Source organism: Quercus robur, chromosome 8, assembly GCF_932294415.1.
Source record: "Quercus robur chromosome 8, dhQueRobu3.1, whole genome shotgun sequence".
Taxonomy (NCBI): Eukaryota; Viridiplantae; Streptophyta; class Magnoliopsida; order Fagales; family Fagaceae; genus Quercus; species Quercus robur.
In genome coordinates, this window is record NC_065541.1 from 51,288,584 (window position 1) to 51,316,022 (window position 27,439).

At 33.3% G+C, this 27,439-nt stretch overlaps 1 protein-coding gene across 1 annotated transcript; it reads right to left on the reverse strand.

The window, feature by feature from the left end:
• Nucleotides 1–868: 868 nt before the first annotated feature.
• LOC126696450 (U-box domain-containing protein 33-like) lies at nt 869–22,499 on the reverse strand. Its single transcript, XM_050393192.1, has 8 exons — nt 22,261–22,499; nt 17,307–17,428; nt 7,116–7,237; nt 6,394–6,498; nt 5,273–5,729; nt 5,024–5,140; nt 2,806–3,234; nt 869–1,969 (listed from the first exon to the last, which is right to left on the reverse strand). The coding sequence occupies exons 1-8, from the start codon at nt 22,445–22,447 to the stop codon at nt 1,169–1,171; spliced, it is 2,340 nt and encodes a 779-aa protein (XP_050249149.1). The 5' UTR covers nt 22,448–22,499; the 3' UTR covers nt 869–1,168.
• Between the last annotated feature and the right edge of the window lie 4,940 nt (nt 22,500–27,439).

Here is a 27,439-nt window from a genome sequence, read left to right on the forward strand (position 1 = left end):
AGAGAAAACATTCAACCTTCAATATTATCTTCAAATAAAAATAAATTAAAAAGGTTTTTTTTTTTTGGGAAAGTACCTTCTTAAAAACCAAGAGGGAAGGCAGGTTGACCCGCTTTTCCTTTGGTTCAAATTTGAGTCAAGTTGGGTTAACAAGTCAAGTCTATTTTTAGTGCCCAACAAATTTTAATGCTCATTTCTTTAATTAGCTCATTTAATCTCTTTTGGTGTCAAAAGTTAACACAAGATTATGGGATACATTTGCATATAAACAAAATTAATACAGACTCAAGTACTAAATGTGAGCCTATGAAACATGGAAACAGCCTCACTTGCATCTATATACTAGAGACACTGACTCAAAAACTTTAACCTGTCTTTTATGAAATCACGAACAAATTCATTAAAAGCATCAGATACAGACAATTTAAAATTACACATTACTCATATTTTTAATAGATGTGAGTTACAAAATTCTAACTAAGTTAATCTTAGGTGGTCAAATTTCAAACCACAAGTAGGTAATTTAAATTTCGGCTAAACCAAAGATGGGTAAGTTGTAATTTAGCTTAAAAATAAAAAGAAAATAATCAAGTAATCAAACAATAGTATCATTTAAAACCACGGAACTAAACCATACAGCTAGCAGTGATCATTTGAATACAATGATCAATCAATCATGGGATTGATGGTCAGAACTTGTTAATCAGATTCTTAACCTTTTCAACTTCTTCTTTCTCTTTCACTAGCTCTTCCCCAATTTCTATTCTTTGTATCAACTCTTCATGGGCCTGTTGATTGGATTATTTGAAATTTGTGTAAGATTTGGACCTTTTAACGATTATATAGGTATATAATCCATAGTTGTCTGTTTCCACAACAAGATGACAAGTATTATTTCGTTGCATGCTTCAAGTAATCAAGTCTTCAACATACATGTACAACAAAGACACAAAGTTTGAAAGAAAGAATAAAAAATAGAAAAGAACTGACGATGTATTTTTTCTGCTTTCATTTTCCTCTCGGATAGATTAGCACAAACAAACCGAAATTAAAAGAACGTAATGACAAAGGTTCCGATGCTATTGCAACCATTTCAGAATGACAGAACGAAGAGAAGAATGGTTAGGAAAGAATGCTATTGCAGCCATTTCTGCGTAGTGTGTCACACTTACAGTCCAGCCATCTCCTCAAAGCCCCTGCTTGATGAGAAAAACCTGCTTGTACTACCATCTGTAGATATTTCCTCTTGCAGCCTGGATGAGAATGAGGATGAGGCCACACAGGAAGCCTTCATTGATTCAAGTTCCCTGCTGACGTATGATGCAAGGTCTGGCCGGTTCTTCCGGTTCCTGTCACAACACATCAAGGCCAAGTGAGCCAAGTTTTGAGCAATCTCAATTGGCCAGTCTCCAGCCAAAGGATCCAAGAGGGATGACAAAGTTCCAGCATCTAAGGCAACTTGCACGTCATTTTCCATCTTGAAAGGTGGTTTCCGGCCAGTCAACAATTGTAGTAATATGATTCCAAATGAGTAAACATCTGATTTCCTAGTAAGCTTTCCTGTTAAAATGAACTCGGGATCTATGAAATGCCAAGTGCCCTTTGGGTCAGTATTATGACAAGCTGTTGTATTGTTGCTTGAACTTATTTCATGGCATAACATACGGCAGATTCCAAAGTCACTAAGTTTACTCACAAAGTTGACATCAAGAAGGATATTAGAGGGTTTCAAATCACCATGTACTATGCTGTGAGGTTTTCTAGAATGAAGATAAACGAGGACAGAGCACAATTCTGTGGCGATGCGTATTCGAGCTTCCCATGATAATGGAGGACTGTTGTCCTTGCACTTGAGCCGATCTTCAAGGCTTCCATTGGGGAGATACTCATAGATGAGCATAAACTGTTCCGAGCAACATCCAATAAGTTTGATAAGATTGGGATGCCTCAACTTTCCCAACACTTGAACCTGAGAAGAAGAAGCCAAACTTTTGATCCAACTTATTCATTTTAGATAGTTAAAAAATTTTCCCCGAGCCTCGGGAATATATATAATCAAATTTTTTGATAGACATGCAATAAGTTTTTCCCTTACAAGTTTTATTAGAAAAGAGTTACAAACTACTACGTTATCACGCTATGCCTATTATACAAAGTTAATTACAAACACAAGCCGCATGAATTTGGGTGTGCAAAGTGCATGCATGACCAACAAGTACCGCAGTACTACAACTACTTAAGCTTGTAATTGGATGATATGAAATTTTGTAATACCTAAGCACCACGCTTCAATATTGTCTCATTCTATAGGCTACAATTCACAGATAATTCTATACTGTCACTGTAAGTATATATAGCAACATTTAATGATATTGCATGACAAAATCTAGTTACAGATAAATGCTCAAGTCCATTGTACTAAAAAAAAAAAAAAAAAAAAAAAACTATTGTTCCAAGTATTTATGCACTATGCAAAGATAAATCACATGCAAGCATGCCAGATACAATTAATAGTTAAATTTATCAAGATAAGTGAATGATTATAGGCACTCTCCAAACAAAAAAGAATCTACATAACTCCAAATGATTTAAGCAATGGATCAATATCTCAACATCATATACAGAAGTTGGATGCACCAAAAATGTGTGTTAATTAGACTGGAGCAAAAAGTGCAACAATTCAACAAACGCACCAAACTGGAAAACTACATCAATCTCGTCCTAATATTGACATTATAGCCAAAATCCAATTAAGTAATTAACTAAATAAATTATTTAAATTGATTTTCAAATGAACATACAAACCTCCATTAGGAATTCTGAGGGACCTTGCGAGCCATTAGACTGTAGCCTCTTTATAGCAACTTCGGTTTGAGGCAAGAGACCTTTATAAACGCTCCCATATCCTCCTTGTCCAATTCTGAGGGATTCATGAAAGCCTCGAGTAGCTTTATTAATCTCGGAGAACAAGAACTCAGGCATGTGTCTACAGTCTTGTACTTCTTGTCTTCTCAGCTCTTCAGCTTCTTTCAGTGCATTGTCAAGCTCAATCTGTAACTCATCTCTCTTTTTCTTTAACTCTTCATTTTGGCTCTTTAATAATGTTTTCTCTTCTTTGGAAATGCGGATTTCTTCTATCATTTGGTCTCTCTGATTCTTCACCTGTTCTAATTCTTCTCTCTCTCTCACTAGCGCTTCCTCAATTTTTATCCTTTGTTTCCCCTCTTCTTGGGCCTGTGATTGGATTATCGGAACCTTGAGTAAGATTTTGGACCTTTTAACATTTACATTGGTATCCTTTTCAAGCAGAGTTCATAATAGTATATACAAGGTGTGTGGGGCGTACTCTCTGTTGAACATTCTACTCTGTAGCAAGTAGAAATTCTTCTTTCACCAGTTGATATTTATCTAGCGTGATGCAGGGTGTATTTAACATATTTCGTAAGAAATTATGTTATGTCACATACATAATACTTATTATGTATTCAATAATATTTATTAGCTTAAATTATATTACATGTCATTATAAAGAAAGGATAATTAAGAATATGAACAACTTACTTAAGAAAGAATAATAAAAAATATGAACAACTTACTTGAGTAAATGGATAAATATTTAATTTTTCCTTAATTTAAACATATAAATATCTATTTTATTCCTCATTAAAAAAATATCTTCTACATTTCTTCATTCTGTATAATTAAATTTATTTTATGTTTTTGTTGCTATACTTAGATTCAGCTGTTGTAAAACTATTTAATTGAGAAATAATGTCTTTTTCCAAACCAATTGATTTTTATATAAAAATAGAGAAGTGTTATTTCTATAATATTTTCACAATAAATCATAAGTGGTAAGTTATTATTGGTTATAATTTAAACCTACTACTAAAATTATTTTTTGGCCCACTTATAACAACTTACCACTTTTAATTTGTTATATAAGTGCTATGAAAATATTATAAACATAACATTTCTCATAAAGATATCACAAAAATTCGGTTTACATATAATAATTAATGCACTACCTATAAATTATCAATACATGAGATTAAATGTATTTGCCCTATTAATACTATGTTTATATTATGCAACTTTAGTGTGTGTCTATATAAATATATCATGTGATGTCATGAGAAGGATTTAAAATGATGAATTATTAAGATTATTATAATTTAAAAACATGAACATTTTACTTTAAATAATTCACAAATATTTAATTATTTCAATAATTTTAGCATATATATACATATTTATATATATATATATATATATATATATATATATATATACATATTGTATGTTTATTTTTTTCCCCCCTTTGATGGTTCCTGTTTGAATTGTTACCAAAACAACTAAATATGGCAATGTCATATTCCAACTAAATTTTTTTTTTTTTTTCTCTTTGATAATAAGCATTCTTATATAATGATTTTTAGATATGAAACCCATTAGAAAGAATATACAAGAAATAAAAATCATAGACATAATAGGGGCCTTGAACGCCCTAAAAAAGCCATGAGGCTTAATTTGAAAAAATAAGTATTTAAATAATCAGTATATCATTTATGGATAATTAATACATAAATGTGACAATTAATTAAAAGTGATGATAGGGATAGTGCAAAATTCATTACATAACCATTAAAAACTTATGTGTTCCCCCTTACAATAAAGTAATTCTAACATTAATTTATTGCCACATTAGTTTGTTTGTTTTTTTTTTTTTTTTTTTTTTTTTGAGGAAGTGCCATATTAGTTTGTAAAAGTGATATAGTAATAAAATTTGTATTAATTAATACATTACATATTTAGATGTAAACATCTTCTAAAAAAAAGACATAGATGCAAACTTTCGATTTTGATTAAGTGGAGTCCTAAATAAAGAGTAGGTCACGGATGAAAATATTATAAAGAAAGCAAAATCCATTTCTATTTTTTGGAAATGTCTAAATTAATATTTAATAGTGTGAAAGAAAATCTCCGCAAATGGACTAGGTTCAAGAAGTTCTAAAAACTTTACCATATTCAGAGCCTCAAAATAATCTTTCTCTGCTTTCAGACGCAAGTGTGTCTCTTTTTCAGCGTTTGGCTTAGCTTTCTGAACTTCTCCAAAAAGAGTATTATCCAAACCCCTGTCCTGCTAAAATCCGTTAAACGTTTAAATTTCATTCGAAGCCTTTTCATAAGTTTCGACTCACAAATTAAAATGTCCACATGCTCCTTAACACACACACACACACATATACACAAGTGAAGCTTTTGCGCATACCACAACACTGCGTGATCCATTAGAAGAGCATTTTGGTATGGTACTCGCACTTGGATTAATCAATGTCGATGAAGATGCCAAAGAACTTTTTGGATAGAATACGTTTAATTCATTCCTATTCGCATTCTCACCAGTCCATGCATTTAGAGTTACATCTGACAATTCTCTAGAAGGGCTTATTGAGTAACTCGAGCCTGGAAGACTCCTTCTGGATGACCCATATGAACATGATTCATCACTCCTACTTCCTTCTACAACCAACCCGCACTTTGGGGACAAAAGCTCTTCTCTACCTTCTCTAAAAGGAATATCCATGATCCTCCCTCCATCGTTGATGTTATTGTGCCGCAAATTATCAACAGATAATGATCTCTGCAAGTTTAATGGTCCAGCTTCAATGTTTTTCCTGTTTGGACTTGAACTTACAGACCGTGTTCTCAAGGGTTTACCTTCTTCCCTAATTTGATATGGTCATTGCATCAGAAACAATAGGATTAATGCATAGTTGAGTTTATATGTTTTAGTGGTAACCATCATTAGCCACAGCTACTTAAACAACAAAAGACCATCAAGTGGCCATTGAAGAACATCGGCAATTTTAAATGTACAATGTTCCTGATTAGAAATTAATCAAGCACTTCGTAACCTTCAGTATCAATCACACGGTTTTAAAAGTCTCATAAAGCATACTAGGATTCCATGTGTGTGTATGTATATATATATATATATATATATATATCTATTTATTTATTTTCACTTTTATATATATAAGGTTGGGTTCATGTAATTCTAAACTATGTTACAACATTTAATATTTTTGTATTTGATGCAAATTTTAATAAATTTATTGTTGGATAAGATTTTATTCATTCTTACACTTCACATGCTTGCAAATTTTTAATATGATATGAGATTAATAGCTATATCATCAATTAACTTATTAAATTTTTACTTTATTTATTTATTTAAAATTGTGCATAAAAGATGAATTTATAGATTAAATAGTTAATAGCATCCAATTGATATAAAATTTGGTATACATTTTAAGAATATAAAAAATAAAATGTAATGTAATGGTAGAATTTTTGAAATATTAATCTAATAAAATATTATAAGATAACCTGGTATGGATGAGGAGGCTCTTGCAGATAAATTGTATGCGACAGGAAAGAGGTGCTTGAATGCACACATATGTAGCTTTCCTAGACCTGGGGTCCCTCATATTTCTGCATCATGGAGTTATCTTAAATTAATAATTGTGACGGTATTCTGAGCTTTCCAAGATCACATAGAAATTGTTGATGAAAAAACACAAAAACTTAGATCATCAGCTACATAACAAATTGTTGCTGACAAAGATAACAATCTGAAGCCGTAATTTAAACAAATCTGGAAGCAGATTGCAAAACACACCATTTGACAGTTGACACTATCAACAATAAAGCCATCTTTTGAAGGAGTTCAATTAACTAACTGAACCTATATATCAATCAGTACAGTCCCATTCGGCCTTGTTGAAAGAGAGACATATCAAAATTGCGTGGTAAGGTGTACCTATTCCTGATTTCATTCTTTATTTATTTATTAGTTTATATATTTTTCAGTCTAACTTATGATATAGCTGTGCTGCCAAGGTATATTTTTTCTTCAGTTCCTCCACTGCCCTCGTGGTCTAAAAATTGGCCTTCTCCTCATAATCTAGACATCATATTATAGTTAGGACCTATTAACCATGTATGCATTCTAAGGCAACCTTTTTTATTATTATTATTAAAAAGAACGATCGTACATAAAAAAAAGAAGTGAACACCAAAAGATGGAAAGATTCTTATGTGGTTTGTACTCTCTATAACGGTTGTCTGCCGCTGCTCCCATTACAAGATTCCTGATCCCATGTTGAGAAATGAGAGCTACAATTCCCTTCTTAATATTGTCTGTTTCAGTATGAACGCTATGTGCTTGTACCTAGATTTAAAAAACAGCAATGTCAATAAAAATCAGAAAACTCAGTAACTCAGCAGTCTGAAAAGAAACTTACACTGGACCCTTAAATTTATCGATACCAATCTTGGAAGTTATGAAAATCTGGTAACCTATGTTTTTATACGTGTACACAGAATAATCTGTTTTCAATCCTATGAGTTCTAAAAGCTCTAATACCACTAGAAAAATCAATTGATGCAATCCAAATTTGTTATGTCTTGGCGCTAGGATTTGCCAACACATCTATGAACTCTAACAATGTCCCCCTTAAGCAACTCGGTGACAAAACATCACAATACAACAGCTCAATTAAACATAAAGTAACCCTATAAACCATAGACAAAAACTAGGACTACTTATGAGACTTGAAACATAAACAAACACATTTTCATTATCAAAAAATACATATAAAAATGTAGCTTACATTAAAATTGAAGTCTATAACAGATTGCTATAAAAAAAATAAAAGCTTTAGTTACAATTCCAATTTAGCATCATGTAGCAAAAACACGCAAAAATCTATTTTACGCTCTTTTTTTCATTTCTTCTTGTCATGAAATGACAAAGAAACGAAGTCTTTGAACTTTAAAGAAAACAAATTTATGACTCACCTCGATATCGACCCTTTATAATTTTTCCCATATGAGAAATACATTTTTATTTCAAAAAACACATTTGGAAAAACATTTTTGGGGAAAAACTCACTGAAAGTTAATTAAAGCAATGGAATTTCATATATAATATTAATACTCTTACTTTCATTATATGCATTTTTGACACTGTAATCCTTGTGCGTATGTGTTTACATATATTGAAAGCTCAATTAGTGTGAAAACACTAATACTTGTTTAGACCCCCAATTTTAAATTACGGCTTATTTGCTTTTACTTTAAGTTAACTAAGTACGGAACAAAAGTAAAGCATGCGTTATAAACTGGTACCACTACTCTAAGCCATAAGCAACCACAATGAGTAATAAAAGTAAAGCTTAAAGAGTAGGGAAGATAGATGCAAACACAAGATAACACCAAGACATGTTATCGAAGAGGAAACCGAAGTACTTGGTGAAAAACCTGTCCGCGACCCTCCAAGTCGAAATCGATCTACTAGTGAATAAGTTGGAGTACACAAATATCAAAAAGACCCTCCAAACCTAATTTACCCAATGTACTTAAGCCCTCCAAGCTTCTTCTACCAACGGACTTCTCGGAGTCTTATCTTTACTAGCTTTCTAGATCCCACAATTCCGCCTAATTGCATCCGCCACTCAATGGCTTCTTCCAATACTTCCCAAATGCACCAAAACTTCACTCAACACTCAGAGAGTGATATAAGTGTTTGAGCTAAGAACCTCTCAAGGATGCATAGATGGAAAGGTAGGAGTAGAGGAAAACCAAGAGAATTTTTGTAGATGATTATGGGTATGACAATCTCTAACAATCAAAACCCACATAAATATAGGGAAATGATTGACTGAATTACAACCAAATTTGGCACGGAATTAAATCCAACAAAGGCTAGTTGGAAATTACAACTTTACAATATATATATATATATATATATTCAGGTGACCAAATAAAGTTATTTTGAATATACTTTAAAAACAAAAAACAAAAAAATTTGCGGCTCAAGTTTTTCTCTAAGAAACCTTAGACTAGTGAAACTACCTCGCATATCATCTAATAGGCCAGTTTTTTCCCTTTGGGTGAAATCTTGTTTTTTCCTAAACCAATACTCAACCTCTTCTATGGAGGACATCATAGGCAGATGGGTGAGGCTCTTTCTCAACACGAAAGAAAGCCAAACAATGGAGTTAGAGCCTGATAAAATCAATAATTACAGAACTCTAGTTGTAAGGTTTTTTATTAAGTGGCAGCCAAACATGGAAGCCATTACTCGAACATTACATAGCATGTGGAGAACTGGTGGCGCTTTTAAGATCAGGCGCATAGGGGACAATAAAGTGCCGATTTTATTTGACGATGAGGCAGATGTCAGCCATATACTCATGCAGTGGCCATGGCCTTTCAACAAATATCTTATTGGTTTATACAAACTTGGAGCAAAGGCAACTGTAGATGATGCTAAATTTGATCAGGCGTCGTTCTGGGTTCAAATTCATGGTTTGCAGTTGAGTAGAATAAAGAAGGAGAACGCTGAAGCAATTGTTAGCACACTAGGCTAGGTGGAGTGTGTGGAGGAATCCAAGATGGGGGATTGTCATGGGCGGTGTATGCGAGTACGAGTCAATCTAGATACCAGCCAACCTTTATGCCAAGGGCGGATGGTGAACAGTGGGGTTGCTAATCCTCAATGGGTGTCTTTCCAATATTACGCTTATCAATTTTCTGCTACTGGTGTGGTAGATTAAACCATAACGAAAAGGATTGTAAATTGTGGCTAAATAGCAAAGGAACTTTGCATAAGGAGGACTAGCAGTATGGTGCTTGGTTACAGGCTACTATAGTCAGGTTTTACAGGTCACCACCAATCCAACAGCATGGGGAACACCGAGGTAGCGAACAAAACGCTTCACCACTGGACAAACGAGGTTGACAATTACATTAATGGCCAAAATTGAGAACCACGGGGATGGAATTCCCTCCACTACCCACACAGATAAGAATATTTTACAAAACCCAGATTTGTTTAATGCTCATATCTAGGAAATTGACAATGATTTAGCTGAACTAACCTCTAAGTTACAGGTGGATGGCAGGATTAATATTGTTGATGTGAGTACGAAGCAAGTAGCCACGGTACCCACATTTTTTGAGCCAATAAAGAACTCAGGGAGTGGACAAAGTCTAGGGATCGATGGAGCCAAGTGGGAACATTGAATTTGTTTAAAGACCAACAAGGACCATCAGTAAAGAGTGGGAAAATTCTGACTCAAGAGATATTTCAAAAACCAACAACGACTGACAAAGGAAACCTTTTTTGATAAGCAAAAAGATGTTTGGTGGACATAGACAAGGTGCATGCCCATGCAAACAAACCTATAGAGAATACTCTTACAATTGGGGGTGCTAAGCAAGGATCTTGGAAAAGGAATCCACCACATCAAGGAATTACGGACATGGTAGAGATAACTGCAGACCCTTTGGGAACAAAAAAAAAAAGGTAAGGTGGCTTGTGAAGAGTTGACCTCCGTTAAGGAAAAAAGGCAAAAGTTAGAACATGACATAGTTGTGCTTGGAAAGGTGTTGGCAATGAATTTTGGATCGGTGATAACTGCTACGCAGAACTGTCGGGACCAATGAGTATTTTTAATTGAAACTGTCGGGGGCTTAAGAACTAACAAACACTTCAAGCTCTAAAGAAAGTCATAGGGGTCGAAGATTTCAAGTTTGTCTTCCTAATGGAAACGAAACTTCATAAAGATATTATGAATTGAGTTAAGCATGAGCTGGGGTATACATAGTGTATGACAATTTCTAGTGAAGGAAATAGAGGGGGCCTTGTGTTACAATGGAAACCTGGTACAAGGGTAGAGGTGCGCAAATACTCTCGTTGATGTATGGAGGTTAACAGGTTTCTACGGCCATTCGGACACAAGTAAAAGGGAGGAAACATGGGAGTTGTTGGAATCACTTAGCTTAATTAGTGATTTACTATGGCTATGCATAGGAGATTTTAATGAGATTACTAAAGCATCTAAAAAAGAGGGTGGAAACTTGAGGCCAATGTAGCAAATGTCTTGGTTTCAAGGTGTCAACAAATGTGGTTTTTCAAATTTAGGCTTCTATGGTCCACCGTTTATGTGGTTCAAGAATCATTTTGAGGAGGGTCACCTTAAGATACAATTGGACAGAGCTTTGGCTACTACTACATGGAGGCAAAAGTTCAGTGAAGCAGTAGTTCAATATCTCTCAACTTTTGCATCAAACCATTCCATGTTGTCTCTTTGTATAAATGGTAAGGCTCCACTAAAGTTCAAGCAAAAGATTTTTCTCTTTGAAATTTTGTGGGTTAAGGATCCAAGATGTGATGAGGTCATAAATGAGTCTTGGCAAGAGGGACTAAACAAGCTTGGAGGGTCTCAGTTTAAGAATTGCATTGATACTTGCAAAGAGCGGCTAAAAGTTTGGAACAAGGTGGAGTTAGGGCATGTAAGAAGGAGGATTGCCAATCTCCAAAATCGGTTACAAATGCTAGAATCATGCCAGACCAGCAGTAGCACCGAAGAGGAAATACAAGAGGTTAGGAGGAATCTTAACATTTGCCTTAATGTGGAGAATACGATGTGGGAGCAACGATCACGCAATACATGGCTAGTATGTGGGGACGGTAACACCGATTTTTTCCATGCAAAGGCCTCTATCCGATTTTAGAGAAATAGCATTCATGGGCTTTGTGGTTAAATAGGTGTATGGCAGGAGGATGATAAGGTCTTGGAGCAAATTATGGTGGCAAGGGGTTTGCGGCAAGGGAACCCCCTCTCTCCGTATCTGTTTTTAATTTGTGCAGAGTGTCTATCTACATCGATTAGAGAATCGGTTGAACAAGGTGCACTTAAAGGAATTGCAGCTTATGCTCGGGGACCTGCGATTTCTCACCTATTCTTTGTTGATGATAATCTCATTTTTTGTCGAGCAACAAAGGAAAATTGCTCTACTTTACTTACCATCCTAGAGAAATATGAGATAGCTTCTAGCTAACAATTAAATCATGAAAAAACATTCATTTACTTCAGTTGAAACACTAATCAAGAGATCCATGACGACGTTAAGCATGGATTGGAACTCAGATTATCCAACAAAATGAAAAATACATTGGTCTCCCTTCTTTGGTGGGGAAAAATAGGTGCAACACTTTTCACCAATTGATTGATAGGCTGAATAACAAATTATCTATGTGGAAAGAAAATTTGTTATCTATTGCAAGGAAGGAGATCCTTATCTAGACAGTGGCACAAGAGGTTCCAACCTATACCATGAGTGTCTTTAAGCTTCCTAATGCATTATGTGATGAGATGACAAGCTTAGTATGCAAGTTTTGGTGGGGGCAAGCAAATGAGAAAAACAAAATAACTTGGTTAAGTTGGGACAAGATGTGTAAGCTAAAGGAAGAAGGGGCTTTCAGCTTTACTCTTTTAGCCAAACAAGAGTGGCGCCTATTGACGGGTACAAACTCGTTGGTTCATAGGGTGTTTAAAGCTTGCTACTTTACCAATGGGGACTTTCTATCGGCTGAGCTAGGAAATCACCCCTCATTTGTATGGCGAAGTATTATGGTCGCACAATCTATCATTCGTGAAAGGCATAGGTGGCAGGTAGGTAACGGCTTGAGCCTATACATCTTAAAGGATAAGTGGTTGCCTTTACCATCCACGTTTTGACTCACTTCCAGACCAAATGAGGTACTATTTGATGCTAAAGTTTCGTTGTTGATTGACCCAAATACGAAGGCCTGAAGAATGGACATGATAAGACAATATTTCTCACCAGATGATGCATCAGCCATTTTAAGCATCCCTTTAAGCTCCTGCGGACCATCTGATGTGGGCTTACAACCCTAAGGGGCTGTCCACAGTAAAGAGTGCGTACAAAGGCTCTTGCTACAACTCTTGTTGGGGGATTCTGGGGAAGCGTCAAGCAACCAAAATAACAAACTCTTTTGGAGAACAATCTTGAGGCTTAATGTTCCAAAAAAGTTAAGTCCTTTCTGTGGAGAGCAAGTAAGAACATATTACTGACAAAAGTCAATTTGTGTAGTAGAATGTCATTAATGATCCAATCTGCGAAGCATGTAGGGAGGAAGCTAAAAGTAGTGGGAATATATTCTAGGATTGTGATAAGCCTCGTGAGGTTTGGCAACTTACTAGTATTTCTTTTGCTACACACGGTATGGTTTTTCCGGGTTTTGCCGACTTCCTATGGCGCTTGAAGTCTGGCCTATGTTTTGGTGATGAGTTGTTGGAACTAGTGGCTATGGTGGCGTGGAGTATGTGGTTTAGTCGAAATGAGGCAAGATAGGGTAAGGTACGACAACAAGCTTCAACAATTGTGCAAAAAGCTACACTACTACTAGAAGAATTTCACATGGCCAATCTTAAGATACCTCAAACCGAAGCCAAGAATGAAGTCCACTGGGCTCCACCTGAAGCACCTTGGTACAAGCTTAACGCGAACGAAGCTAATTTTGCTAACATTCAAGCTGCTGGTGTTGGGGTGTTGATTTGTGACAGTGCTTGTAGGGTAGAGGTGACCTTGAGCAAGAAGCTTTCAACCCCACTAGGTCCCCTAGAGACTGAGGCCAAGGCTTTGGAGGAGGATGTTCATTTTTCTTTGGATGTCGACATCCATGAAGTTATTTTGGAATGTGATTCCAAGATTGTTTCAAAGGCTGTGAACGGTTCAAGTGTTCCTCCGGTGTCAATCGGCAACATCATTGAATCGATTCGTCTAAGACTGAGGGAGTTTAGAAAGGTACAAGTGTCTCATGTTGAACGGAACGACAATCGCCTTGCCCATCTCTTATTGGCTCACCGTGCTAAGGGAATTGATGGATATGCAGTTTGGATAAAGGAAAATCATATTATGATTGAGTCAGTTTTGACCTAAGATGTAATGTTTTTATTGTTTTTATTTTCTTCTTACTAAAATTATGAGGTTTTTCATCATAATAATAAAATAAAAAAAATACATTATATATATATATATATATATTCAGGTAGACACTTTCAGGTACAATTACTTACGACTATGCGCTAGAGATAGCAATGATATAACATGTCATGCATGCAATTATACAATTATTTAATTCAACTTCAAGGGTAGAGAAAAATTATGAAATCAAATATTATTTAAATTATTGTTAACATTTTGAAATCAATCAAAACTCTTTAAACTTGAATGCATTTTATTTAAATAGATATCATTTTTCCATGCAAAATTATTTAAGACTATGCACTAGAGATAACAAGCATATAAAATTTCTTGTATGCAAAGTATTTTCTTGTGTTAAAAGTGTTCTATTAACTCAAATCAGCGTCAAAGGTAAAGAAAAGTTACGAAATCAAACATTATAGATTCTAATGTTTTCAAATCAATCAAAACTCTTTAAACTTGACGACATTTGCTTTTCACATTTTCTCTTTGCATAGATATCTTTTTTCCTTTTCTTATTCTTTTGCAAATGATTTTTCTTTGCTTTTGCCACCATACCTATCCATATTCACACATGCTACATAGAGTAGTGGCTTTCACACTATTAAAATAGGCAATTCATCCCTCTCTTTGTTTCAACATCATACAATTTTGCACTAATTTAGTAATAGTCCTCTCCACTATCTTTTCAAGCAAAATTTGTGTGAAAAATAAATAATATCATCAAAATTTAAAGCAACGCTTGACTTAAATGAATATTTATTTTGAAAATTAACTACAAGTAAGTTTAATTAGAAGTAAACAAGTGTGGACACGGCGTGATGAACATACAATACGTACATGACTTTTATACATTGACCCCATAAATTTGCATTTATCCTACAGTAGTTATATACTTAACTAATTATGTTGTATACATATTTTCCATGTTTTTGGACAATGCCGAGCATGTTTTAAGTATAAAAAGTAAAAATAAAGATATTTTTATTCATATAATATGCCTCTAAGACTTTCCAAATCAAAACATAAATAAAATACACAAAACAAAATATCTTTTTTATCTTTCTAAGAGTCCGTTTGGATAAGCTATTTGTAAAAGTGCGTTTTTGAAAAACTAGTAGTTTTAAAACGTGTGTTTTAAAAATGTAATTTTAGAGTGTTTGGCAAAATTTGTAAAAGTGTGATTTTCAATTGTTGTTTTAACTACAAATTACCATAAAGACCTATATACACCAACATTTTTAAATTCAATCTTATAAAATTAAAGTATTCCATTTATTAAATTCAATCTTATATATAAAACTAAAGTATTCAGTTCTCAAAAACAAAAATAAATAAATAAAGTATTCCATTTATTATAAAATAAAATTAAAAAAAAATAAAACTACACGTGGAGGGTGAAGACACCACTCCACATGAAGTACTTCACCTAACAAAGATTCCCTATCAACTGCACACCTTTCACTTTACCAATTTCATTTTACTCTTACTGTCCTACTTCTGCACTTATCCCTCCAGTAACACTAGCTGCTATCCTCACTGATCAAATACCCATCCTTTTGTTGTCCATGATACTTTCCATTTGAGTCTTGAAGAAAAGAAAGAAGATGAATATGAGTGCTCTAGCTTATTGAGGATTTAGTAGGCTATGGTGAGAGTGAGAGAAGGGCGAAACAAAATGGAAGGTGAAGCAAGGGTGAAGGTATGATGGAGGAAAAAATGAGAAATATTTATCTGGATTCTTTGTTCAAGTTTGATGGGGGTATTTGTGGTAAATTGTATTTTAAAAATGCGTTTTACAGCCCTTCAGAATGGTGTTTTCGAATTTGCTGGAAATAGTTTCATTTTGAAATCGCACGTTTTAAAATCACAAACGTTAGAACATGCATAGCCAAATAGGCTACAACTGGCGTTTTGAGTCCAAAACACCCATTTTTATTTTTAAAATGCAGGGCCAAACAGACCCTAACACACTTTCAATGTTTATGGACAATAAAAAAGAGTAAAAATAAAATTCACCCAAAAAAAAAAAAAAAAAAAAAACATAATAGTAAACAACAAAAATAAAGCTCAAACAATTAAAAGATTTGAGACATGGACAATATAAAATAATACTCATTTAGAATATATTTTTACATACATGAATCATTAATTGGCTTTGTAGGTGAAGAGTCAAGAGAAGTGAAAGTGTCTAACACTCCTCATGTGTGGGCCCAAACTTTCTTTTAATAGGTGAAACCTGGCCCAACACGTGGGATTTTAAATATATTTCTCTTCTAACAATTTACACACTTGGATTTTGAGGCTTGAATTTCGGCTATGGTTCTTTTGCCCTTTTGCCCTTGTCTACATAAACTTGGTCTATCCTCCTACCCACATTGTGACTTTTGAAAGGTGGAGGAATGAAGATTGTTTGTGATTTAGTATAGCAGGAAATTGTTAGGCAGCTAATGGGATAGAAGATCTTATTCCAATCCAATGTATCATAAGCCACTTTAGTCATAACTAGACTTTTAAAAACTGAGCTTTTGATCTAGTTTTTCACTTGAGAACCTCTTTAAATGAGATCTAGACTTATCAAGTTCACTTTATCAAGTTTAACCTGTAAAGTCTCCTTTTCATATTGAACCCCATTTAGTTTTTTTAGTAATTTGTTAGAAATTTTATTAAATTTAATACATTCAATGAAGAGCTTATTATAGTTTGTTGAAGTCTATCATCACAATCACTGACTACAACATTCTTGAGATGAGCTGCCCAAGTCTCGTGTATCCTCCATATTGGACTAATCCATTCCTAACTGAGGTTGTAAAGTCAAATACTTTCTATTAAGGTAAGGGGAACACCAAGGGACCGGGATTTATCTATAATAACAAGGGATCACACTCAGGAAAATATCACCAATTGTGTATTTAGATTCCAATACCAATCGAAAATCTGTTTGAGCCTTAAATCCTATTAGAATTAAGGTTAAGTGATTAAATTCACAATTTTCTAAAAATTTAAGCTTTTGGAAGAACTTGTAGTTTAACATGGTATCAAAGTAAGAGATCCCGAGTTTGATATCTGTCTTCACTCTATTTCCAATTTAAAATATTAAATTCTCACATGTTAGGCCTCTACTTATTAATGAAAAGTTTAGGCCCACACGTGAGGGGGAAAGTTGGAATTATGGTTAAATGATTAAATTTAAAATTTCCTAAAAACTTAAACTTTTGAGAGAATCAGTAATTTAACAATTCTATGTATTTAAAAAGCTCTGAAAAACTTTAAAACTTTTATAATTCAACCTTAATATATTTTGGCGTTAGGATTTGACAATACATCTATAAATCTACTGTATTATGTATAACAATTATAATGACTACTTTGTTATGTATAACCATTAAAAATTAAAAGTGGATGTTATTGATGCAGGTAGAAGGATGTTTGTTTTATACCCCATTTTCATGACATGTAGTAAGGTATTCTTCTAGGATCTTATTCATCCTTTGTCTTTCAGTGTCCCGATGACCCTTTAGACTCTTTTCATTCAATAGTTTTGCTGACCATTTTGCACCCACTGCAAAGCAAGAAAAAGATTAAATAAGTTTCACTTTAAAATATTGAGAAAACCTGAGAGGGGAAAAAATTATTGAAAGCAATGCAAAAAGAGTTTAAAGTGCAATTCTCCATAATAAACAATTTTTTTAAGTTGGCATTGCAAATCAATTGGGTGGTTCAATATAAGTCAATTTCACTCAGTAAATATTTGATGTGAGAATCAACACATTTTTTTCTCAACTCTATTTTAATCCACAATATAATATACGCATATAAAAATGGGAAGTTTTGAAAGGAATTCAGTTTTTAATGTAAAACTTTCTCTAATATCAGGGATATAATTTAATTTATTACCAGTTTACTTTATATATATACACACATATATGTGTGTGGGGGGTGGGGGGTGGGGGGGTGGTAAAAAAGACAGGTTCAAGAAGGAAAAAAATGGCCAGAATTTTTTTCGTGCAAAAATTTTATTTCAGCTGAAATTACCCAAAATTGATCAAAATGTCCATTATTGGCCGAAACAGGCCAGAATCTGATCAGAGGTCAAATAGAGGGTATTGAGGGTATTCTCGTTCCAGTTTGCATACCAATACAAGAAATTCCATTTAGTCCAACTAAAACGGAACAAAATTCATAACATTAATTTTAATCAATTTTTTTCCACTTAAAACTTAGGCATTGTTTTTGGGATGGAAGAGTTTGTTAGTTTGGGAGTTTACATCTTTCACAAGATATGCCACATGGCCTAATGGGAGGAAATTGAGGATTAGGCTTCTGTTTTTATATATAGTAATAGATGTATGAATATTCCTCCTGGATATAAATTTTTTTGAGAAACTCTTGGATATAAAACTTGATTCTTCTTCATGTTTATTTTTAAATAAATGTTAGGTCTAATGCTATACGCAGTTAATAGATTCGTAATGATTTACCTAAGCTTTCTATGCATACACACTACAAAACGCGGGGGTCTTGGGCCGCGTTTTTTAAGCTGTGGCTATAAAAAACGTGGCCCAAGATGGACTGAAGCCGCGTTTCATAAAAACGGGGCCATAGACGGGTTCTTAGGCCGCGTTTTTTAACCGTGGCCATAGACGGGATCTTAGGCCGCGTTTTTTTGAGCTAAAAACGCGGCCTAAGGACCTCCGTACTTTATTTTTTGGCAAAATTTTTTTTTCTTTTCCTTAACTGTGGCCGCATTTTAAAAATGGGGCCATAGACAGGTTCTTAGGCCGCGTTTTTTAAGCGTGGCCATAGACGGGCTCTTAGGCCGCGTTTATTTGAGCTAAAAACGCGGCCTAAGGACCTCCGTGTTTTATTTTTTGGCAAATTTTTTTTTCTTTTCCTTAACTGTGGCCGCATTTTAAAAATGGGGCCATAGACAGGTTCTTAGGCCGCGTTTTTTAAGCGTGGCCATAGACGGGCTCTTAGGCCGCGTTTATTTGAGCTAAAAACGCGGCCTAAGGACCTCCGTGTTTTATTTTTTGGCAAATTTTTTTTTCTTTTCCTTAACTGTGGCCGCATTTCAGAAGCGTGGCCATAGACGGGGTCTTAGGCCGCGTTTTTTTGAGCTAAAAACGCGACCTAAGGACCTCCGTACTTTATTTTTTGACAAACTTTTTTTTTTCTTTTCCTTAACTGGGGCCATTCAATAGTAATAGCACACCAAAAAGAAACCCAAAGCCACAAAACATTTCAACCCAGAGCCATTTTGGTCAAAAAAAAAAAAAAAAAAAACACAAACCACAAACACCGTCGCCGTTGAGCTCAGCCGTCGCCGATGAAGCTCAACGGCGACGCCGAGACTCCAACCCACGCCAACGCTCGGCCATAGAACCTACGGCGACGCTCAAGCGTCGCGATCAGCGTCGATCGCGACGCTTGAGCGCCGCCGTTGGCGATCGCCACGCTTGAGCGCCGCCGTTGGCCTACTGAGTTTCTAGAACCTTTTCTTCATTTGTTACTGTTGATTTTGCTCTGTTTGGCTGCTGGGTCAATGCAGGAATCAGTGAAGGAAAATGGGTTTCTTCTTTTTTAGCTAAAGTTTTGGTTTTGTTGAGTTTCTTGTGTTCTGTTTGTTTACTGGGGAAATAGAATGAATAGAAAGAAAATGATTTCTGGGGTTTATTTGGTTTTCAAAAGAATGAATTTCTTTGGTGCTGATCTATTTCTCTGGTTAGTATCTCTTGCCCTATCTTTTTCCTTTCCGCCACTTCAATAGAATTAGACAAGTTTTTTTTTTTGGGTCAGGAATTCTTAGTAAAATTATCTCTCTTTGCTTTATTTTTCTTTGACCCATGGCCGAAAATTATTTTCTTTTGTTTGATTGTGTTTTGATTAATTTTTTGTTTGAGCATATGGACTCTTTTTGGTTGTGTTTTTGTTATGGGGATTTTTGTATTTTTGAGCTTGTGCTTTTGTTTTCCTTGAATAGTTTGTTTTAAGTTTGGGTTGATTTCGTTGAAGGAGATGTTTTGTTTGTGTTCTTGTACTGTTTTCTTGTATTTTAGAACATGTTGTGGTTGATTAATTTTGAAATTTTCTGGGTTTTTGTTTGAATTTGAATTTGCTGGGTTTGTATTTTTGTTTTGAATTTCTTTATTTATTTAAAATTGAAATTTTAAAGTTTGAAAGTATTAATTTTAAAAATTTTAATTTTAATTTAAAAAAAAAACTTTTGATTACCGAAAATTAATTTTTGGTAATCAAAGTTTTTTTTTTTTTTTAAATTTAAGGGTATATAGCCGCGTTTTAAACGTGGCCTAAGGTTAAACCTTGGGCCGCGTTTAAAACGCAGCCCAAGTCCACAACCTTAGGCCGCGTTTAAAATGTGGCCCAAGACCACAACCTTAGGCCGCGTTTTAAACGCGGCTATAGGACCTGGTCTTGGGCCGCGGTTAAAAAGTGTGGCCATAGGACCGTGAGTCCTATAGTCACAGGTTTTAGGCCACACTAGAAAGCGTGGCCTAAAAAACGCGGCTATAGGCTATAGCCACGTTTTTTTGACATATAGCCACGTTTTAAAAACGCGGCCATAGAACCTTTTTTTTGTAGTGACACTTTTTCACCCCTTCCCACTTTTGTAATCTTCTATATATATATATATATATATATAAGTAACGATAATCGTAGTGAACCAAAAAAACAATCACAATCGAGGTGTACACAAGAAACGGTATAATCAACTTTTATAATCTTCTAACAAATATATGGTGACTGCATAGCACTTATAAATATATATATATATATATATATATATATATATATATATTTTATGTATATACATGTATTATACTTTTATGTATATGCATGGGTTTGTAAGTTGTAACTAGTGATTTTAATTATTTTGGAAAAAGAAAGGATTCGAACTAGGGTCATTAAACGAACTGAAAATATAACATATGAAAATAATTGGAATAGTTCAGGGTAATTTAGGAAAAACTGGTCAATCTAACTAATACGTAAACTTTGGCTGCGATTCTAGACTTGAGTGTAAACTATTTAATCCCTTTCGAGTAGTAAAACATACATATGCATGAGCATGATGCACTAAAACGAGTAACGGATTAGATTTTACCAAGTCACTCATTTTTTTTTTTATAAAATGACAAAGTATGGCTAAAAATTTGGTTGTAACCTAATTCTACAATTTCACTCAATATTTTTTTTATTGAATATAAATTTTGACAAATCCGCCATTAAATTACATTTTCTTCATATATCCTACATATTTGAAAATTTTTCAGAAAATCAAAGATCAATAGTTATGTCATCAATCAAATGTTTAAATTGCAAATTTTTATAGTCTAAAATTATACATAAAAAATAAGTTTATAAATCAAATAATAGATAGCATATGATTGATACAAAATTTGACATGTGTGTTAAGACTCAAGACTTAAAAACGTAAAGAACATGCAATTCAATGGTTAGATTTTTAAATTATGTAGCAATGTTAAATTTTTTTTTTTTAAAAAAAAAGAAGTTGTTGTCTTAGCTACGTTACAACCAAATTTGAAACCAAACTTTTTCATTAATAAAACTCAATCTACTCGTTTTAAAATCACTCTACAATTTTTTTAAATTATTTTAAAATGAATTAATAAGAAATATTTTAAGAACTAATGCAATAAAGTTATCTTAAAGGTCCATTTGGTTGGAGAGATGAAAAAGTGTAAGGATAGAAAATGAGAAGATGATAGAAAAATAGGATGATAGAAGAAATTTAAGTTTTCTCTCATGGTACTGTTTGGTTGGAAAAATGAAAAAGTGAAAAGATAAAATGTATATTTTGTATAAATTTATTCTTATGTCCCTATTATATAACATAAGAAATAATATTTTTAATCATTAAATAAAAATAATAATTTTCCATTATATTACTTAGATATTTTTGTTTTAAAAGTGAAAACCACCCTTTAATTAAAAAACACACAGTTAGTTAAGAAAAAAAAAATGTTAACAGGAAGAAAAGGAAGAAAAGAAGGGTGAGAGACATATCTGGTTGTGCCTAACTGCATACAAATTGCAAAAGAGAGAAAAAAGGAGAGGTCGGTGAGAGGTATTAATTGAGAATAACTTAGTAACGTCAATTGCTTCAAGCTTGGAAAAATCAATTTTTGGCAGGATAGGGGAGAAAATGTTTGAACCTACCAAAAATTCTTCTCACTTTTCTCTCCCTACCAAACAGCTCAAAATCTTATGTTCTTACCTATTTTATCTCCTTTGTTTTCTGTCATTCATATTTCACCTCCAACCATATTCAGAATCCAGAGAACACTGCATATATGCGTGGCGTGGGTGGGTGTTTGTGTGTACACTACATGATACAATATGGGGACTTACATAAGGGCAGCCGTTTAGCCGGCTGATGCACGTGAAGGATGCAAATCTTGTCTCCTCCACTGTGTTGTATAGCCCATAACAGTATTGATCTGCACTTCTTCACATCTTTTCCCACTGCAACGTATAATGTATCTCCAGTCACGCGTGCCATCGAATCCTCTGCTAAAGTATCATTCCTACATGCCATACTTCCCGGAACCCCAGTATTGTAGATTCCAGGCACAAGAGGACTCACAACTCACCGCAATACTAAATACTACTATTGACCCGAGAGTTGCGCGGGAGTTGATAAGTTTTTAAATACAGTACCATCTAGGCGACATTGTTGGATCTACCACTTCATTTTCATTTATTTACTTATTTATTGTTTTATAAATTTTTCTCTCTCTTATTTATTTATTTATTTATTTTAAATTCATTTCCATCATTCAGGTAGAATCTGGCCCGTATTTTTCATTGAGCGAAAGGTAGTCCCCTTCCCCGGAATGTCCAATGAAATTGTCACACAAGCTACTTCAATCACAAATCGCCAAAAAACTATAAATTTAAATATAAGATTAAGAGCAATCAACGTTAATTGAAACAAACAATATGTTTATATTATTAATCTTATGATATATATATAGCACCTTTCACTCACATGAGATTCCACTATTCTCTACCAAAGTACAGTCTGGCTCAAAAGTAAGATAGCTAGTCCGTTTCAGTAGAAAGGACAGCCAAACGAACCCGCTACTGGTCAATCTCAGAGATTCAACAGTTCAGCAAGACAGACCACCACGTTCCCAACCTCACCACCTCAGTCTAATCTTTTTAGAGCCTGTTTAGTTGTGGGATGGAAAAGTGAGAGAACAAGAGAATGGAAAAGATTTTAATTGTTTATTATTTGTGTTTGCTGAGATAGATGGAAAAGTGGAATGATAAAATACAAATATATATGTATATATATATTTTATTGGAAAGAAAAAATAGGAGAGAAAAATTATAATTTGTTTTAATCAATTCATTTTAATTTGTTATCGTTTTCCACAGCAACTAAAGGTTTATTATAAAAAGAAATGATATGTTCACAACATTTTTACAACAAATCCTAAGTAGCAGATTGTTAATAGTTGTTATTATTGAGGCAAAAAAGTAATCTTAATGTTAGGTTCTTGAACCAATAACAACCAACTAATTATGATTTGTTATGAAAATGTTATGAAAATTTTATAAAAATGTTGTGGACAACACCTCTCTAAATGGGCTAAAAATATTTTAGAAATGTAAAAATGTAGCAGAGCCTTTTTACATTTTTATCTAATAAATTTTTGCATCTTACCGATTCACCATTAGCACCGTATAACAATAGCTTCCCAATGCTCTGATCCTCTTCTGATATGTGCATTTGTATAATCTCGGCATCCAAAAATAAAAACCAAAGAGTTTGGCAAGGCAAAGAACGAGAAATAGGCAAAAGAGTCATTTCAGTTTCTTCTCCCTTTTGGGGATGCATTTTGATGGGTCCAGATAAAAAATACTGGATCACGTGATTTGTCTCTAATATTTTCATAATAATTTTACAATAAATTTTAAATAGTAAGTTATACTGGTTATTATTGGTATGCAAAATTGTAATTTCAATGATTAGCCTAAAATAAAAATCAATCATAGTCTATTACTTAGAATTTATTGAGAAAATATTATGGATATGGATCTTTTTTTTTTTCTGTATTTTCAAATCAAACGGTTAGAGAAAAATAACATTTTCTCTTCGGTTTTCTCCTCTATCTTTTCTATTCTCCCTACTTTTGCTAGAACCAAAAATGCTAGTGTTAATGATGGCAAAAAAACTTAATCCATGATTTGCTACAATTAAAACGAGAAAAATTCTAAGCATTTAACTATGACATGTTGGCCTAATGAGTAATAATGTTCAACGTGAAGTTTGATCTGGATAGAACTAATTCATAATACCTTGAACAGTAATTAAAATATTGATGGGATGAACTCGTCAAGTTTTGTGATAATGTGGAGTTTGGGTCTGAAAGATTAGGTTTGAAAATATTACAACTCTTAAAAAACTAGCTTGCTTGTTTTTGTCAAGTTTGATGTTTCTTATTTCACAACATCACAAAAACTAGACGTGGCAAACTGGCAGGTTAGGTCGAGTCGGGTCATTCAAGTTGCAGGTTGAAAATGGGTCATTTTAAGCAGAATTTTTTTCATGAATTTTCTTTTTTTTAAAGAAAAGAAAATGTATCTGTCATTTGAAAAGTCATGCAGCAAATTACTTGATGTAAAATGTATTATTTTGAATTCCTCACTCACATCAAGAATGAGCTCAGCAAAACAAATTGTTCAATAATTTTAAAATTATACAAATTTCAACATTACGAACCAAAACAAAGTACCACGAAAGATAATTAAAACAGACACACAAATTTCATTTATACACAATATCAACATCCCAAAACATAAAAAACAAAATTACAAATACCTTATTGGATAACTAATTTAACAAAGAATAAAAACATATAAGAAATTTACAATCTAGCTTGAAAACTAATTTTGTAATCTAATATTAATTGCGATTGGCACTCTATTTTAATTTGAGAATATACATTAAAGTTTGATTACATACTTATTTATACATGATCTCTTTTATGAATATCATATCATTGTTAAGCAACACATACCCTAGGAAATATCATATTTTATTTTGAAAAGTCGTTTATTTAACTTGGATATAAATTGTTAAAAAAATAGGCCTAAGCATCCATCATTTATGCTAATTTCATTGATATACTTTGACTTCACTTTTTTCACGCTTATGAAAGTTTTTCATACATGTCTATAATTTTAAATATACGTTTTTAGCTCTACTTTGTGTTATTTGATATTTAAAATTTTTTACTCATTACTGAATGCCTCAACCAATCATCTTTCAATTCATTTGCATGCAATTATGTAAAATTCTCAAATGTTTCCTTAAAGCCATTGTATCTAAATGATGTTATATAAATATATATATATATATATATATATATATATTTGAAATGTCATTATCCAAAAAATATTAAAATTTTGATTTTTTCTAAATTAATAATAATAATAATAATTTCCATTATATATTGTCCATTGAATTCGATTTGTGCACTGTAAAGCTCACAAAATACAATTAAACCAATGATGTCTTAATTTTATTTATTTATTTATTTTTACAAAAAAAAAATGTTCTTAAAACAAGTTGAGTCGAATTGACCCGCAAAAAATGGGTCAAGTCATGAGTTGACCATTTTTGCTTCAAAGAAAAAAAAAAAATTCAAGGTCAAATTGGATATTTTCAAGTTAGGTCAGCAAATTTTGGCTTGTTTTCCATGCCTAACAAAGATGCTAACAAACTTCACTTACTTAAAATATCTTCAAACCTATCACAATTAGACATGCACATACATTATAGGAGCACGTGATTAGCACATGTCCCATTTATAAAATACAAATGATAACAAAAACGACCTATAGTTCATCTAAGCAGGGATGGAGCCAAAACTTATAGTTAGGGAGGGCAGCTTTACTGCTGGTTGTGTGCAGTAACTTCAGCATTCGACTTTGTTGCTGCTTAGCTATTGAGGGTCTTTTTTTTTTCTTTTTCTTTTTTGTCTTTGATGTGTGCACTGTTGGGTAAGGAAAAAAAAATTATATTGTTTACAATTTTTTTAAAAGGCCGAGTTGTTTGTTTTGGGCAAAATTGTTTGATTATACTTAATCTGTTTTAGTTTTACTATTGGTAATTTTTGTTATTGGACTAATTTTTTTGGGGCTTGTGTATTTTGTTTTAGATTTTAGATCGATAAAATTTTTTTATGGTCTTTAAAATGAGAAAAATGCTAGAGCGACAAACTTTTTTACAAAGATGTGATGGTGTTATTAGTAAGCAAAAAAAAATGTAGTTGGTGGGTCCAAATGTGAACTAATAAGAATTTGTTATCTTAACAGTTTGTAAAAATTGTTGGGTTAAGATAACTTGACCCCGGTTAATTAATTCAATTACCCAAGTTAATTAATTAGGTTCAATTGCATGCAAATCGTGGAGGCACCAACAAATCACCAAAAATACTAAATGCAACGAAAAATAAATTTGACATGGTAATTTGTTGACAAATAGAGAAAACCTTGTAAGGCAAAAATCTCATTGGGTGATTTTAACGTCACCACTCCCAAGAGTCCACTAATAAATAATTAAACGATTACAAGTATAAGAAATCTTACCAACTGCCCTAACCTATCCTGAAATACCAACCTACAGTTGAACCTTCGCTCCAATACCCAATTGAATTTGATCTTGTAGTAGCCTTCTTTCTCTTGATGCACAAACCTCTAATTTGTGACTAACTCCTTTGCATTGATCCCAGTACGTGACTCACTCTAGCAACTTGAATGGTTGTTGTTGGCTGCAAAATTCTTCATTTCATCAACAATAAAGATCAAGAAGCACTTAGTTACAAAACCCAATGACATACAAATGTAGTAGCTTCTTACAGAGAAATTAAGCACTTGGTCACTATATCTGTATATGAAAGCTTTTAAAATAAACCTTATATATGTCTAGGGTAGTATGAAAAGAAACCCTACACATGCACATAAGCTTAGGACAAATTTCAAATCTGGAAATTCTAAAATTGTAATTCTCGATAGATCGAGCTTATGTCAAGCTTCGAATTAAGTCTCAATAGCAACTATCTGTCGAGAATTAATGAGCAATTTTTCTTCACTTGTTTCTTAGATCAATCTTCATGTCTTTAATATTTGACTTGAACAAAATGTTTCTTGAAGTACTAAACTCATCTTAAATCTACCCAATTACAAGTAAAGTGATTTTGTCAAATGATTAGTCAATTACAAAAAATATAACCCTAACAATCTCCCCCTTTAGTAATTCGTGACAAAACCACAAACAAAAATTATGAGAGAAGTCTAACACAACTATCCTATAACTTACAAAAGTGCATAAGTCTAACCCTACTACGAACACTTGAAATCTTTGCAAGAAGAAAGATCATGGCATGGTAGACTTGCAACCTATCTTAACTAAAACACTTAAACAAGATTCATCAAGGCATCAAGTGTGAAACATAGACAAGTTGTATAAAAGAAGAAACATGTGTATAAAGAGGGAAAAGAAACAACACATGTGAGT